Below are 16,981 nucleotides of genomic sequence, written 5' to 3'. Positions count from 1 at the left end.
GCCTTGCTTTCGATTATAAATCCCCCTCATTGCACTGTAAATAAATAAGCTCAATGGAGGCCCTAAGCATATAATAAACCATGTGAAAAAAGGGAATAATAGGTTTAAATAAAACAAATCTGAAAATAGTAATGCAGAATGCCATGATTGTACTGTCATTAGCCACGGTAACAACATACGCCCGGCGCTCCGCTACTAATGGGGCAGAGTAAATGCATTGACTAAGTGAACATGCATTCAAGGAGGCCAAACAAAATGATGGGCGCTTAGCCGAACATTACGGCTGCTAGTGAACAGCTCTAGCTGGTTCGCGAATTGATCGTCGAAACGATGACACGATACGTAACGACTCTGGTGATAAATAATTAAATATTTGGTTTTTGGGGAAAGGAAATGGCGCATTATCTGTCTCATATATTTTTGGACACCTGAACCGCGCCGTAAGGGAAGGGATATAGGAGGGAGTGAAAGAAGAAAGGAAGAATAGGTGCCGTAGTGGAGGGCTCCGGCATAATTTCGACCACCTGGGGATCTTTAACGTGCACTGACATCGCACAGCACACGGGCGCCTTAGCGTTTTTCCTCCATAAGAACGCAGCCGCCGCGGTCGGGTTCGAACCCGGGAACTCCGGATCAGTAGTCGAGCGCCCTAACCACTGAGCCACCGCGGCGGGGCAAACACAAAACAAATTGAACGAGGGGAGTGAGGGGAGGGGTACTTTGCAAGCATTCCGGCAAGAAGATTTGGCTTTTAGAAATATTGGCTAAGCACCCAGAGGCTACCCTATTATTGCGCACTTTGTTTTGCGCGGTCAAGAAACCCGCCTCCCTGCCCGATCTCTAAGATGGAGTCGTCTCAGGAATCAAGGCGAAAAATATTGGCTTCGGCATCTCTATGAAGCGTCCACCTGAAACTTGGTGTTTTGGGGGATTTGCCTCTGCCCATCGCCTTAGGGTGGTCGTCCGGCACGTTTTTTTTTTTTCATTCCGCCATTCGACCCCACAGACCAGTAGGCCATAGGATCATGACCCAGGACGATGTCTCTTTCTTTTTTTTTGAAAAAAAAAGATTCTCTTTCGCTTTCTGCCTCTAACGGCGCCAAATGCAAAAGCGAATTTTCTTTTCTGCGCTTTGCACAAGATAGATGTTTAACGGATGCTTAAAAATAAAAATATCTTGCAATGTGCCCCTATCAGTCTTGTGAACGATTGCTATCAGAAGTGCGCGGCGCGCTCAATTGCAGACTAACTACTGCATGATAGCTTGTAAAATGAAGAAGAGAGGCCTGCCTTGTAAATAAGTGAAGCAAAGCTGGCGGTGTTCAGGTCTTTTTTTTTTTTTGTCGCTTGTACACAAAGAAGCGTATGCCGGCCGCTCCATTAGACGTCGCGTGTTTTCGCCTCCCATCTTGTTTTGGGTTGCGCTCTCAGCCTCTCGAAGAGCTTGTTATTTCTTACACATACTCACGGAAAAAAGCACAGCTATTTGCAAGTGTAGGCATTTGTTCATTGCAGCTAACAAGTCAGTGCATTCCAACATCTCGCCCTTTCCAACATAAATGTTGAACTACCGCTTGGAACACTGCGTTCCTTGGAAAGAGGTATCAGAAAACCAAAACAAGATAAAGGTTGCGCAGAGCAGGCTTCTAGGAATAAATACCCATCATTTCTAAGTTTATTTTTGTCGTTTTCTTGACGATGCATCATGGGAAATATGGCGAACACGGCGTCGTAAATATTCTCCTTATGGCCGTCTCTTTTACTCATATTTGCCGCTCAGCAAAAAAAAAAAATCAGAATAAATGTTAGACCGTATTCTTCGTCCATGGTATGTCTCTATAACAAGGAACCATTTATTGTTGTGTTACTTCTGTGACTTGTCGCCAGCATTTTTAACATATTTCTCCAGCAGTGACCTTCGCAATAGTTTGAAATTTTAGTGCGACAAAACGCTAACCACGCGTTACGAAAAGAGCCAGGAAGAACTATTTACTCTTTTGAAGAAGCCGTCAGCATGGCGCGATCATCAGCCTGTCTGCATTAAGTGAACGACGAAGAGAAGGTCGCTAAGGAGGCATAAAATACCAGAATAGTTGTGACACCGTATTATATTACAGTGCGCAGCAAATGTTATACTAAAGGGCCCACCACCATCACACACATCGCGGTATAATGCCAGCAATGCGAGAACTGGAGCTTGTTAGAACAGCGTTTGAACCTGAATGCGCTTGGTGTAGGAAAAATGGACGAAGGCGTACAGTGTGTCAAAGGTTCATAGCGCTGCGGCTGTTACTGCCGCATTGCTAAGCCTACTGTCACACTGCTTCTGTTGAGACCGGTAACAAAAAATAGCCTACTGTAACACTGCTTTCGTTACTGCTTGTGGTTTCCTAAAGTGCATAAGGTAGGGCTTTGGGATTTGCAGTAGTGAAAATAGACCTGTAACAACAAATGACGTGTACAAAAAGCGGCACAATGCCCAGCCCTGCGTCATGGGTGACATTTCTTACCGCCCTCTCTTTTGCTGCTTTTTCCACGAGGAAATTTTCCACGAAATTAACAGTGCGGTGGAGTACATTGGGCCGGTACCCTCAAGTAATGAACAGCCGCATGCCAGTATCGCTTCCAAAGAAAGCACACGTGAGTTGTATCTCGCCAGTAGTTATCTATGGAGAAGAAACTAGGAGGCTAAAGAAAAGACAGAGTTTGCCCGGAAAAGCAAACTACCAGTAAGAATAAACAGGAGGCGAAACAAACTGTCAAGCACTAGTGCAGCCTACGCCTTAGCGATGTGCGGCGACACTCAAATTTGGGCAAAACTCTGAAGTTAGCATTCTACAAAGAATAAAGCTTCTTTCTAGTTGCATGTAACTTTCTAAAGTAAGTAAAAGTGTTTTAATCACGTATGTTTAACCTTCGCGAAGAAATATCGCATTCAATCTGTGCAAAGCTTTTCAGAAACGCCGACATACAGGGAACAAAAAGAAAACTTCGCAGTCTCTTCTGCTGTGGTGATCATCATTCAGTTTTCAGAGCCGTTTGCTGTTTCTTGGCAAGGTGACGAATGGCACATGTTCGCGCTGTCCCAAAAAGGCTCGGTAAAAAGTATATTGGCGAAAATGTCCGGCATAAATCGGCGCAATCACACACAGCATTCTGCACTCACCACACAGGATTTAATGCAGAAATTGTCATTTATCCATCTATACACCAAAGCGTGAGATCACTCCATAAAGCGAGCGTGTTCCATAATATATGCCGTGTGCTTGAATATGCCGGTTGGGAAAACCTTGTGACATGAATGTTCCGCATTAAATACACCGAATATTATCTTGTTTACCTGTATTAATGCCACAGCTTCGTGTGGGTGACTGCCAACACTCGAAACAGAGAAAGTATTCGATAAACAAAAAAAAACTTGTGAGACGCTTAAGCTCTGCCTTAAGGCTGGAACGCGATAGCGTCAGTTCCTTATACTCTCCACATGACGGCATCACTCCGCACTGCTTCCAGAGGCACCCGTGCGCAATGGAAACTTTCGACTCCACCTCATCAAGGACGAACAGTGACGTCAGACTCACTTACAGCGCCCCTGGTGGCCTCCGCGAGAAGTGAAAAGCTTGCGCAAGGTTTTACTTGCACTGACGACGCGACGGAGCCACGGCAGCAGTTGCAGCCTTAGACTATGACGACGCTGGCTTTTCCACCTCACGAGCTCCTTAACGCTCTCGTGTTAGAAATGGAGCTCATAGCTTTGTTATGAATCCACAAAGGGCTACAACTGTTGGCTATCGCGAGGCCACAGTGGAGCGCCAGTAAAGGAGAACCACCGCAGCAAGCTTCTGGAATTGAACTGCCGGTACTGTGCTCGCGCACACACGGACACAACAGGCGCCACTCATCTGCAGTCTTCTCTTCAAGATCTCAGCGCCATCTTTGAGCGCCGATCTTAGCGCTTCTGCGGTGCGGCATAAGAGGGCGCTATACATAGCTTCCTCAAGGCGTCTGGAGCAAAGCAAATCTTAAACACAACAAACGATAAAAAGTTAATGACGGACTTCCTCCAACATATGGGATGACAAAGCCAAAATAAAGGTGCCATTAACTCCAAATCCAGTTCTATAGCGACCTTGCAACACATAAACATGGCCAGTGGCGTAGCCAGAAATTTTGTTCGGTGGGGGGGGGGGGGGGGGGGGGGCGGCTCATGCTGCAGGGCGGCCTCCGCATAGAATGTGTGGAGGAATCAAACGGAAGAATAATAACTGCATTGCCATTGACAATGCCATTGTGCATTAGATAGCGCTACGCACTGTCTAGACGAGTGAAATATCTATTATTTAAATAAAAGAATGTAGTCGTATGTATTAAAAATCGTGGCAGACAAAACTGATACGAATTGTTCAATATTTTTGCGTATTTAATTAGTAAAGAAAATATCACTCGACAAAAAGTCGAAAACTATATCAGTCCGAAACCAGCAAAGCAGTGCATGGGGCTGATGTGAAAGACGTAAAGGCCATGAAATTAGCAAGTAGAGGACAAACATTTTAATGAATCTTTGTCGTTCAAGAACCATTAGATTTTTGTACATATCCAACGGCCAGGGAAAAATCTCAATGACGCTGTTCTTCGTTCCAGTGTGCTGCGCAGCAACAGCTGTCACCGCTCATGTATTGCGAGTAATTGCACAGAAATTTTATTCTCAACAGCGAGCACATGTATAAACGAGGAGTTCTGCAAAATATGCATTATAAGTGCGAAGATAAAATGGAGTATTGGAACTGCGAAGATACAACTTGATAAAGGACAAGAAAGTGTCACTGGAAACAAAGTCGCTTTATGCATGCGCAAAACCTCGCATCAAGATATATAAATACACGTATGTATCCATTAAATGTACGTATCTAAGCAAAAGTCACTGCATACAATGCGTCAAACAGGGCAAATAAACATCTTGCGCAATCGCAGATAGTAAACTTTACACGCGGAAAGACAGACGATCCAGGCAAGAACGAAACTATGATAGCAGAAGTCGCGATATGTACTTGGGCCTTGCTGCGGTCGCGACAGCACCATATGGTTAGAATAATAGAGGAAGAATGCAGAAATCAATACGAAAGTATGTATTTTTTAACTGCCCGCTTGGCGACCATTATTCTGCACCCATAATAAAGAAGGGTATTCCTTTGATTCAAAGAACAAATAAAAGCAGGTAGATAAAAAGGAAAGAAAAGGACAAACGGAAGCCACGAATGATGCCGCAAGTTGAAATAACCAATATCCGAGAGTGCAGCTTGGGAAACACAGCGTGGGCAGGGCTTTCAATGAGCAAGGTCAATCAAAATCGGTTATTGATGTCCTCAAAATTTTCGTATTCGCATGGTAATTTTGATCATGATGCTAACTGTTACAATGAAGCGCACAAATTTCTGCGCTATGAACAGTCATACATTTTCGTAATTGCCCGTTCGCGCCAGAATGAGAAAAAGGCATTGTAGGTGACAAAATCCAGAATAACTTCCGGCGCCGGTGGTTGCTTTGGTGAGCGGTGCGTGACAGTTCGAAAAAATTTCGGGTGGGGGTGGGGGGGCTTGTTATGCCCAGACTGATCTTCTCCAGTGACCAATCATTAATTAACTGCTACCTGCAACAGTGGTCAGTTTGCTCACTATCCGATGGGCAGGTTGTGATGACGTCAGAAGGTCACATGACCCAGGTGGCTCACCTGGCACCTTAAGGGGCCATCTAGATGCCAGGTAGGATTCCAAGGGCAGGTTGCCCACATTCCTGTGGGCACATAAAGGGTCCCTGCAGACAACTAAGCGGCTGACTGGAAGCTCTAAATGTAGCACACTAAAAAAGCAAGAGGACCTAATAATGATTAATATGCACACTTGGGGAAGCTGGTATGATTAATACCAGCTTACGCAAGTTCTGAAGCCTTATCAGCGGGTATGAGAAGTGCCATAGTAGAGAGCCTCTGATTTATCTGGAACAACTTGTTTTTTTTAATGCTAATCTCTGTAAACAGACCTTCCTGCAAATCTGCTGGTGAGATCGCATAATTGACACCAGCTTACCACAGTTCCGATGCCAAAGCAGCAGGTATGAAACACGTCATAATAGAGAGTTTGAGACCAATTTGTGGCAGTTGGTATTTTTTGATGTTTGTCTTTGTATCCTGCTGACACCAGAGCCGGCGGTGGAATCAGCTAAGTCGAGCTCAGTACTAAAATAAAATAGACACTCAGCCACTACAGCAGGAACGAGAGAAATTTCTCGAACAGACGCTCAATATTCCTCATCATACATTATGGTGGCCTTATGATAGTTTCCTTTTGCGATTTCTTTTAAGATGTTTTGACGTGAAGTTGAAAAGAGCAGACAGGGCTAAATATAAAGAAAACCAGACGCCCGTTGTGGACATTGACTCCTTCCATGAACCCTTCATATGATGACCGTTATCTTTTATGTTGAAAGCGTCAAGCCGGCAGACACGTCAACCCTGTGAACAGGCTTTTATGTTTATACGAGCTCACCCAATGGTAAACGCAAAAGCTGTGCGTATAGGACACGCCATAGTAATGTGTGTGTGACTGATTTGCATTACCCAGTATTTTTTTATGGTAATCGCTATATACGCCTCTCCCTGCAGACTCCAGAGCCGGTGGCGTAACCGCTACCTCGAGCTCAGGAGCAAAATAAAATAGACTCTGCCACCCCGGCACGAACCGGAAGATTTCATGATTTATGATTTATGATTATTATGATTTTATGAGAAGACCTTATGCTTGGTTCTCTTTTGCTATTTCTTCTAAGTTGTGTTGACGTGACGTTGAAAAGAGCAGACAGAACAAAATAAAAAGAAATCCAGACGTCTATAGTGGACATTGACTCCTTCCAAGAACCCTTCGTGTGTTCACCGTTATCTTGTGTGTGAAAAGCGTCAAACTGGCGGACATATAACCCCTGTGAACAGACCTCCTTTCAGATTACTTCATGTGGTGTTATTTTTATACCAGCTCACCTAAGTGTAAAAGCAAAAGCTGCGAGTATGAGACACGCAACAGTAGAGTTTGTCGGTATGTTTCATCTGGTATTTTTTTTTTGGGGGGGGGGGATAATTGCTGTGTAGGGCTCCTCCTGCAGACTCCAGAGCTGGTGGTCTAACCGCTACATTGAGCTCACGACCAAAATATAATAGGCACTTAGTGACCTCAGCAGAAACCATATTTTCTACAACGGACACTCAACATTGCTCATTAGACCTTACGATGACCTTATGATAGTTTCCTTTTGCTATTTCCTCAAAGTTGTCTTGAGTGAGGTTGAAAATAGCAGACAGGGCTAAATGAAAAGAAGGGCTTGGCACCCATTATAGACATTGACTCCGCCCCAGGGCTGTTAGCGTGGTTAGCGTTAGGTTACATGTAAAAAGGATCAAAGCAGCGGACATCTTACCACTTGTCTTTTACATTGACGTGTACTTTAGCTAGTGTTAGGCATTACTGGGTTTGCAATGATAACAAATTCAGGCTCTGTATTTCTCTCTTTAGAAGGCCATGCTCGCATGGGTCTTTCTGGACACACGAAGGATTAACCGCGTGGTCTTAGCAGATGGCGACTGAGATCTCGTCAGGGTTTGTAAAAAAACATGTAAAAGCGCTTGAATTCTAGGAGAGAACTCATGTGCAATAAAAAAGCGTCGAACTTAAAGCTAATAATCCTGACAAAGCGCATCGCTGTCCATCGTAGATCTTTGCAGTGAGCTTTATGTTTCCTAGTCTCTCAAATGCGAAAACTGATTGCCTAACAAATATACAATCGGCTTCTTTCTACACCACATTAATTAATTTAATCTTTACTTGAGAAATATGTCGTAAAAAGTATAGTTCTGTGGGAACCGAATATTGTAATGCTCGCAACAAAGTAGGTTGTGACTGTTAGTAACGTTTGTATCGTGCACTGTACGCAGGACTATACGTAGTAACAGACCTGGGCAACCGGAAATGACGCCATTTCTTTTCTTGTGACCGCTGTTTCTAACAGACATCGATATACGAGCCAGGCCGTTTCATGTACGAACTCCCAGCATATCGCCATCTGTAGCCAAAAAAGCAAAACGCCAGCCATGAGGCGGAGCCCCGCCGCGGTGGCTCAGTGGTTAGGGCGCTCGACTACTGATCCGGAGTTCCCGGGTTCGAACCCGACCGCGGCGGCTGCGTTTTTATGGAGGAAAAACGCTAAGGCGCCCGTGTGCTGTGCGATGTCAGTGCACGTTAAAGATCCCCAGGTGGTCGAAATTATTCCGGAGCCCTCCACTACGGACCTATTCGTTCCTATCTTCTTTCACTCCTTCCTTTATCCCTTCCCTTACGGCGCGGTTCAGGTGTCCAACGATATATGAGACAGATACTGCGCCATTTCCATTCCACCAAAAACCAATTATTATTATTATTATTATGAGGCGGGAGTTCAGGGTCTGATGGAGTTCGGATGTTTTTGGTATACGTTGAATCACGTGGTTTAAAGTACTCAGGACTGAGCGCACGTTTGTTATCTATCAGTGTGTGCCCTGTGTACCCAGTAAGTACTGGCCAACGGCCATGTGGAAAAGTCATCTCCCTTTGCTCCCTCCTCTTTGTATCTCTCCCTCCGTTCCCTTTCCCACGTGTAAGGTAGCATACCGGGCGTCGCCTAGTTAACCTCCCTGCCCTTCCTTTTTTCTTTCTCTCTCTCTCTCTAGAATCACGTAAGGTCGCCGCTCTTTGACTGCAAACTTTTTTTTTTGGTGGGGGCGGGGGGTGGGAGAGGTTAGGTAATGTCTGGCAATGTTGAAATTGAAATGGTTTTTGGGGAAAGGAAATGGCGCAGTATCTGTCTCGCATCTCGGCGGACACCCGAACCGCGTCATAGGGGAGGGGAAAAAGGAGGGAGTGAAAGAAGAAAGAAAGGAAGATAGGTGGTGCCGTAGTGGAGGGCTCCGGAATAATTTCGACCACCTGGGGATCTTTAACGTGCATTGACATCGCACAGCACACGGGCGCGTTAGCGTTTTGCCTCGACCGAAACGCGGAGCCGATGAGGGATTGTATTTTATTGCGCAGGGAGCTGAGCTGACAAAAGCCACGAAAAGATGTAAGATTAGACGAAGTTGAACAAATATCGAGTCGCCTTTTTTTCTGGCAACCGGAACCGGGATACAAGCAGGTTCAGTTGCACGCCTTCACGTATCGTTGATAAAAGCAAATGACGAATGGTTTCAGTACAGCATGAACCACGATTTAAACGTTTACATTCGCTGACTTTTTTTTTTTAGATAGAAAGAAGGATATGGTTCAGATCGGAAGACATACTCATCCGCAAATCGAACGCATCTGGCTATGCCGTTACTGCGTATTGTCCTGTGTACAGTGCAGGGCACAAACGTTACTAACAGCCGTAATTAACTTTGTTGCGAGCAATAAAATATCCACTTCCCACAGTATTATACGAACTACTTACCACGACATATCTATATTGAGCTACGCATATATTACATAGTTTTTTAATACTTTTTAGCAATATGTTCACACGTAATCACACCTCAGCGAATAATAATAATAATAATAATAATAATAATAATAATAATAATTGGTTTTGGGGGGAAAGGAAATGGCGCAGTATCTGTCTCATATATCGTTGGGCACCTGAACCGCGCCGTAAGGGAAGGGTAAAGGAGGGAGTGAAAGAAGAAAGGAAGAGAGAGGTGCCGTAGTGGAGGGCTCCGGAATAATTTCGACCACCTGGGGATCTTTAACGTGCACGGACATCGCACAGCACACGGGCGCCTTAGCGTTTTTCCTCCATAAAAACGCAGCCGCCGCGGTCGGGTTCGAACCCGGGAACTCCCAGTCAGTAGTCGAGCGCCCTAACCACTGAGCCACCGCGGCGAATAAGCACGGCCACATTTCCTAGGCGTCTAAAACTTTCCGACTGAAGTGTTTCTATCGCTCGCTTCGAGTAGCTAAGACTGTCTTAGAAAACCAATGGGGAACGTTTTTGTTGATAATAAAAACGTAAGTCGCAGAAAAAAAGCAAGCCTGCTGATATACAAATTGTTATAGTTAAATCTTGTAATATATAACAAAATTGCGTTCATAAACTATTTCCCGTTGAAAAATGGTTTTGTCCAGAATCGTTGGGTATTACTGTGCGACGTGCGAGTACATGCCCCCGACGGCTACCCACGGCTTTGGCATGATAACGGCACCTGAAATTTCTAAAAAACTTCACCACAGTGTACCAAACTAGGGACAATCCAGCGGCATTTTATTCTCCTGTCTTTCACTGCACATAGTCCGCAGTCCGTTCACTTCCAGGGGGTGCGGCTTGAAGGGAGCTCTCAATTCAGCCTCACGAATGTTATATCCGGTAACTTGGCTAACTGGGCCAAACGGTGCTGGGCACACGCTTCATTTGCTACAGAGCTTTTTAAACGCCTGCAACAAAGCTACCAGTTTTCTACAAAGCATGCAACTCTGTCGCGATTAGTTTCACGACATACTCAGCCGGATTGGAAGCATTCTAGGCAAAGTAAAATTGCGTTGCAGTAGTACTTGGAGTTTAAAGTAACGATTTATTTTGCAGTTTAAACTACGAAATTTGAGCCTTGGCTGACTTGTACCTCGTTAGGACTGATGCTTGGGCGAGTTTGTACGCCAATTTCAAGGACAGTGTGAATTCGATAACGACTTTGTGTTTGTCTTCCTTTAGTCCTGGTCTAATTCGCGCTGTTTTTAAAAATTTTGTCCCACCTAGGAATTTCCCCCTCGACCTATGCGCGAATGATGCAGTTTTCGCGCCGTCAAGGTGACCCTGAAGACATCTCCTGTACAACACAAAACAGCAAAGCTTCCAAAATTTCTCGCTAAGGAGGTGAAGAAAAAATACCTTGCCAATTTTATTCTGAGGGTATGTTTCGGTGTTTCAGTTGCTACTCAGAAAAAAAATCCACATTCATGTAAAAACTAGTTTTCTTATGCTGGTTTTGAGAACTATTTGGTTCCCGTTGTCTTGTTGTCTTCACGATTTGTGGACGTGTTGACGTGACACCGTCTGAAATACAATTAATAGAGGTATTACTTCCTAAGAACCTGATTGCCTTTGAGGTCAGAAAACCTCGAGGAAGGAATTCGGAGACTCTTTACGGAGTCACCAATGTTAAGAATAAATTGGTTTACTGGTGACCTCAGTCCGAAAGACTTTTCCAGAAAGTACACCAATAATGTTTACTGCACATAGTGGACAACTTACGAAGCCGCGAAGACATGACTCTACTGCGATTATCAAGACTAAGCTGTTTTCTATAATTATTGCTCGTGATTATTTTTGTGTGGTCTCCCAGCAAACTATTACTTTGCATAGACATGATCAAGTATCAGCTCAACAGGCCAGAAAACTGAGCTAGTGGGTATACGTTCATTATAAAAAAAATCCAGGCGCTCACAAAAAAGGGCTGTGTCCCATCTGGGTCGTTGTTTGTTAGCGCCTGGATTTTTCAGAATGCAGGCATTAGCGGGTCTCGCTGCTATAATATTCTCGTTGATACTGCAGCAAAAACATTTCAATCAACCATGTTCTTAGTCATTTCTGCATTTACGTTCTGCGTCGCACAAGCCACTCTTAGAAGTCATTTTATTCACTGCATGACCATGCTAACGTGTAACCTCAGAATTATATTGCAATCGGTTATTTTTGATTTATCTTCGATGTATTCTACGTGCAATCAAAGCAGGATTTATAAACCACCTTTCTGGACAGAATTGCCAGAGGCGAAAGCAAAATTAATACTTACGAGAAGGTTTGTTTCATGATCCTTTTGTCTGACGGAAGAAAGTTTGGATACGTGCTTGAGCCGAAGCTGCGGACAACAAAGAAAAATGGTTTCCGAGTGTTTCTCGTGCATAAAAAGTCGCATGCACACTAAATGTGCACAGTGGATTTGGTCAGTAGCAGGAAAATTTGTTTTCAGCCTTTCTAGCACTCGGGAGGCTTTTCGCAGGGTACTTTAGCTCTCTTCTCTGCATTCTAAGCAAAGCTCGCCTCTTCAACGTAGCAAATACCTATCAAATATTCGTGGCTATAATCTGTTAATCACATATTAGGCTAATTGTTATTTTATTTGACGAAGCTAATTCCAAAGAACCATCACTATGTGTGTAAAAATACAGCTCGCCGCTGGCGCTCAGCATGAAATCTCTCGTGTGTGGCATTCATTCTTTTTCTGTTTTTTTTTTGTTCATAAGAACAAGTAAAGATTAATTAGTACAACGCACTTACATTTTCGCAATTGCATGGGGAAGTGTGTCCTGACGAGAAATTCCCGGGAAATATTTGACAACGGCTGCACTTGCGCTGGCACTGCAGAATGTACCATGGGTTTCAATTGCTGTGAAAAAGAGTAGTTATTACCTCTAACTGCCCATGTTTTGAACCACATTTTACTAAAGTTGCCCAAAATAATAGCTGAATGCAGCACGGTATGTGAGCCAGAAGCAACCCTGTGAGAGCTAGAGCAACCGCAGTCTTCTTTACTTGCACCATATGCAAAATGTGCTGCCGCGAATGCTGAATCAAGCGGTGAAGCCTGAGTTAGCACAGTAAGTTCAAAGAGCCTGCTGAAAGCACACATGCATGGTGACTGTTGACATCCGGTTCAAATATGCTGATTTGCCATTGGCTCGCTGGCGGTCACACCACACCAAAAAAAGATTTAGGGGTGGCCCACCGACTGGCCACGAGCACAGAGATTAGGACTGCGAAAACCACAGCCACACACCTTCTGTACCAAACGTAACCGGTCAATTAGTTTTGCTTCTTAGCTGTATAAGAGGACACTTATCGCAGGTCTTGAGCTCTAAATGTGTATAATAAAAACCCCTGTCCTCAACTTTCGGGACCTCTTGGTCCGTAGGAGGGCCGTAAGATCTAAGTAATACGTCTCAGAAGCAAACCCTATTGCTCCGTTGCTTTTGACAAAGGTGGTAGATGTTACTTCAAGCACGAAGAGGCATCATTCCGCAAATGTTTAAAGGTTTTAAAGCGCATATAGAGTCGTTCTAGAAAGACAGGCGTAGACTCAGGGCCTTTTACAGTGATATATTCAAACTACGAAACGGCGGGAGTGGGGGTGGGTGGGGTGAGAACAGAATAAACTGTGTGCGCTCAGGAGGTATATAGAGAAAGGAGCGTGAAGAAAATTTTGCTATTTCACTGTCTTCGTATGGGGCAGGAGCCGGGAGCGCATGATGTCCGACAGCCCGACGAAAGTGGTGAGGCTGGCCAACACATAACTGAATGTGCGGTTCCCTCTGAATGTGGTTAAGAAACGGCTGCGGTATAACACTTCTAAACCTAGTTATACAGATCGAAAGCTCCGGCAGCCAGTGTCTGTATCTCGGCCACACACATGGTAGACCGCAAAGACTGCGAGAGTGCACGACACGGGTATAGTCCCAGCATCACCCTTTTCATTCTTTCCTAGCAATATGCCCTTCAATGAGGCGTGATTTTCCTGTAGAATTATCAGTCTCATTCTTTTCCGTCGAATGGCCGCGATATATAGGCATTTTTATTGCTGCATTTTGTTGTCTAATAAAATTGTTTATATTACTTTATACAACAAGGAGTTATAAAAGCATAGGTCGGTCGCAATCACTGAACTTAAGAAAGAAATAGCATTAAAGCTTTAACGCCACAACTAAAGATCCTTTGAAGCATGAGATACTAGGCTAATGAAACAGCTGAGAAAGCTGTCAGCCGTTTTGTGTTAAACATCCTGTCTATCAATCTATCTTTTTATTTTTATTTTCGAACAGCAAGCTTCCAAAATGACGTGTCGTTCAAAGTGTAATGGGTAATATTATAAATGCTCACAGAATAACTCGACTGGAATATTGTCGCCCTCGTTGGTTGCTTTAAGCATCGTCCTCCTGCAATAAAGTAGAGCGGTAGTGTGTTATCATCTATGCTCAACAAAGCTTGCTGCCCACAATAATGCGTAAAGAAATATTGCCGCCATTGGCGGTCTACAAACGACTAAAACAAAAACAGGCATGCGTTTAGCATTGGATGGCTCTCCCGGCAGCAGTTTCTTTCCACCATCGTTGCCGCTCAAAACCACGGTAGTGACGTCATCTCCTACATCTGTAGGAGCGTATCTTTACTTCTTGAAGTGTGCGGCACAGAATAGAGAGTACGCCGCACACCTGATCAACCTTATGCGAGGCACCATGGCACTCCAGTAATTTTCAGGCGAACCCATATAGAGGCTATTAAACATCTATGACGTGAAGGGTAGAGCAAATTAAGACGTCGGGCAAAGAACAGATACACGCATCACAAGCGCTACCCCTTGTGCCAAGAATCACCGATATCAACATGTCCAAGTTTCTGCCCTTGTCTGTTGAAAAGAATCCGGCGATATGTTTCAAGTGGTAATCAATAAATTTTCTTAGCGTGATTAACGCTGAAACCGTTTTCACAGCGAGAATACTTCTCGCTATTTATGACGGGTGGCATACGAGCTGTAACATCCATGTGATATTCAAACGTTTCGATTGCCTCCAAGCTAATTTCCTTTTTCAGGGTGCCAAATCATAGTATAATCGCCACAAGCCTTTACACTTATTTCTGGTCAAGATAAAGCAGAGAAAAATGATAATAAATAGCAAATAGCGAAGGAATATTAGACAGTTATAGCCTACCGCGATCTTCGATCCTCTACCCTGATCCGCTTCAGCGCCCCGCCAGTGGGCACGCGCTGATTGGTTCCGACGCGATAGGGATGCGCGCAGCTGGCCAGGTACATGGCGCCATCTGGCGCCCTCAAGGCGATCTACGCATTCGCAGTGGTGCCCTACAAAAGAGGATCACGGTATCGGATCGCGCTATGCTATAACTTATAATGCCATGATCGAGAGCTTAACAACTAACTGCGTTGTTCACCTTTGGTATCCTAGGTAGGTGGCTGACCAGTGAAAATTAAGCGAAAAGAAATCTTAATATAATACTCGCAAAATAGTTTGTTCCTTAATTTATAGCAGCCCTGTTTCCTAACACAAGATAACCTGGAGTGTCCAAAAATTTGAATATCTTTTCATGAAACTCTTTACGTTTACGGTTATGGACGTTACATTTTATGATAATTTGCCATGAAAATAACCCAAGTGCAGCATATACTTACGCAGTGAAAAGGAAGAAAACAGTGTCATTCGTTGCAGCTTGCTGCTGTCCGTACTTTTTGAGCTTTTCCAGCGTCTTTGGACCATCAAGATAATTTCTCGATCCATCGAACATGACAGAAAGATTTCCGTTCTAAAAAACGTCCGAAGCATGCGCATGTTCACATCTCCAATGAGCATGATTTTTTAAATGATATTTCAGCATTCATTGTTCCACTGTTCGCACATGATCAAACTTCAAGTGTCTGTGGATGGTGTTTGGATCGTCCTGTCAGAATACTGTTGCAGTATAGCTCAACTTATATTTTGTGCCTGAACAGATAACTGTCGCATCCGAGCCAGTCTCCTTACGCACAGCCTTATGCAACACGTTCGTCAAGTTACAGCTGCCGGTATCTCACATTTATCCGCCACCATTTTTTTATCAATCATGATGTGCGCTCTTTATGCCACTAACTTTGCGTGCAAGGCGACTATAACCGTATGGTTTAATGTTATTCTCTAGCTTATTGATGCGTGTTTTTTTTTTGCAAAGCCCTACACCAGGTACGCGCGCTGGCGAATGCAGTCATTGAAGGCTATCGATCAGTTCCTTTTATTTTCATGTTTGGCTTTTGCATGTCTTCATCTCACGTACGGTTCTAATTTCCGTGCGTTATAAAAAAAAACTTATCTATAAGAGATGTACAAAAGCGGCATATCGTGTACACGAATGCAATGCCGTAACCCTGAAGGCAGCGCAGCGATTATAGGAAATCAGTCCTCACCTTAGTAACGTTCTCAACGGTAATTTTAGCCATCACCGAGTACCTCTTAAAAGTTTCTTCAACCTAAATGAAAAAGGAAAGGTTGTGACTCAGGGCGTCACCCTAATAGCAGTTTCATAACATACATTTACAGATTTTGAGGATGTGCGGCACTATCTACACACACCTTAATTACAACTGTAATGTATATAAGCACCGCAATGTAGATAGCATATCGTTACGAGAAACCGACATAAACATCGCGTTTACTGTCTTTAGTCCACGCACGTATAAATTTTGAGCGCCCCTGCCCGTAAAAAATAAAGATCGTTGTTATCACACCGCTACAGAAGAAAATAAGAACAATCAGTATACTTCCGGTCGGTAAGTAGTTGTCGGGCCTTACATACCAACTTCCCCCTCTTTCTGGCCTGCACTTAAAGTAAGGCTTTTGAATAATACCTTATTTATACGTATATGAGGTTGGGGAAAGCTAAAAATATTGAAAAATAATAAGCCTCTGCCTGCACCACAGGCTTATTTATACAGGCATAACAAGTAAATACAGGCAAGAAAAGTAAATAAAAGAGAAAAATATCTTTCGCGCCGCTTAATGCTGATCGGTGTGTGTCGTTTCATCTTAACTTTCTCGCCAACATCGAAGTAGAAGCGTTGCCTGGCGGAAAGTCGTTTAGGAAAAGCCTCGTGCAGTTAAACTAGATATGCACGGGAGCAATCATAAGCAAAAGGAATAACGTAAATCTTAAACTCTTAAACTTACGTAAAAAGTGATAAGAAACTGCATGTGGAGTTGAAAATAAGGGAAGAGCCACACCATCCCCGTTATGTAACGGCAGCTTAGGGTGTCAGTCACAAAAATGTACTGTCGCGATGGAAAGAAACGCGAACAACGCGGCGCCTATGAGTTCCAGTGTCCGAGTTTTTTTTTTTTATCGCGCTTTCCTGAATGACAAAAACGTACAGACATCTCTGTCACTCTCTCCTGTG

General features: G+C 43.9%; 1 protein-coding gene across 1 annotated transcript in view; it reads right to left on the bottom strand.

Moving 5' to 3' along the window:
• Positions 1–2,353: 2,353 nt before the first annotated feature.
• Positions 2,354–16,981, bottom strand: part of LOC144103736 (uncharacterized) — a 36,381-nt gene continuing 21,753 nt past the window's right edge. The window contains exons 6-7 of the mRNA XM_077636391.1: positions 5,729–5,856; positions 2,354–2,439 (exon numbers count right to left, since the gene is read on the bottom strand). Of these exons, the coding sequence (XP_077492517.1) occupies positions 2,354–2,439; positions 5,729–5,856 (214 nt within the window). The remainder of the gene's footprint in view (positions 2,440–5,728; positions 5,857–16,981) is intronic.

This window comes from Amblyomma americanum, chromosome 9 (genome assembly GCF_052857255.1).
Source record: "Amblyomma americanum isolate KBUSLIRL-KWMA chromosome 9, ASM5285725v1, whole genome shotgun sequence".
NCBI classification, from domain to species: domain Eukaryota; kingdom Metazoa; phylum Arthropoda; class Arachnida; order Ixodida; family Ixodidae; genus Amblyomma; species Amblyomma americanum.
Note: the sequence above shows the minus strand (reverse complement) of the source record. Positions and strands in the feature narration are given on the sequence as shown.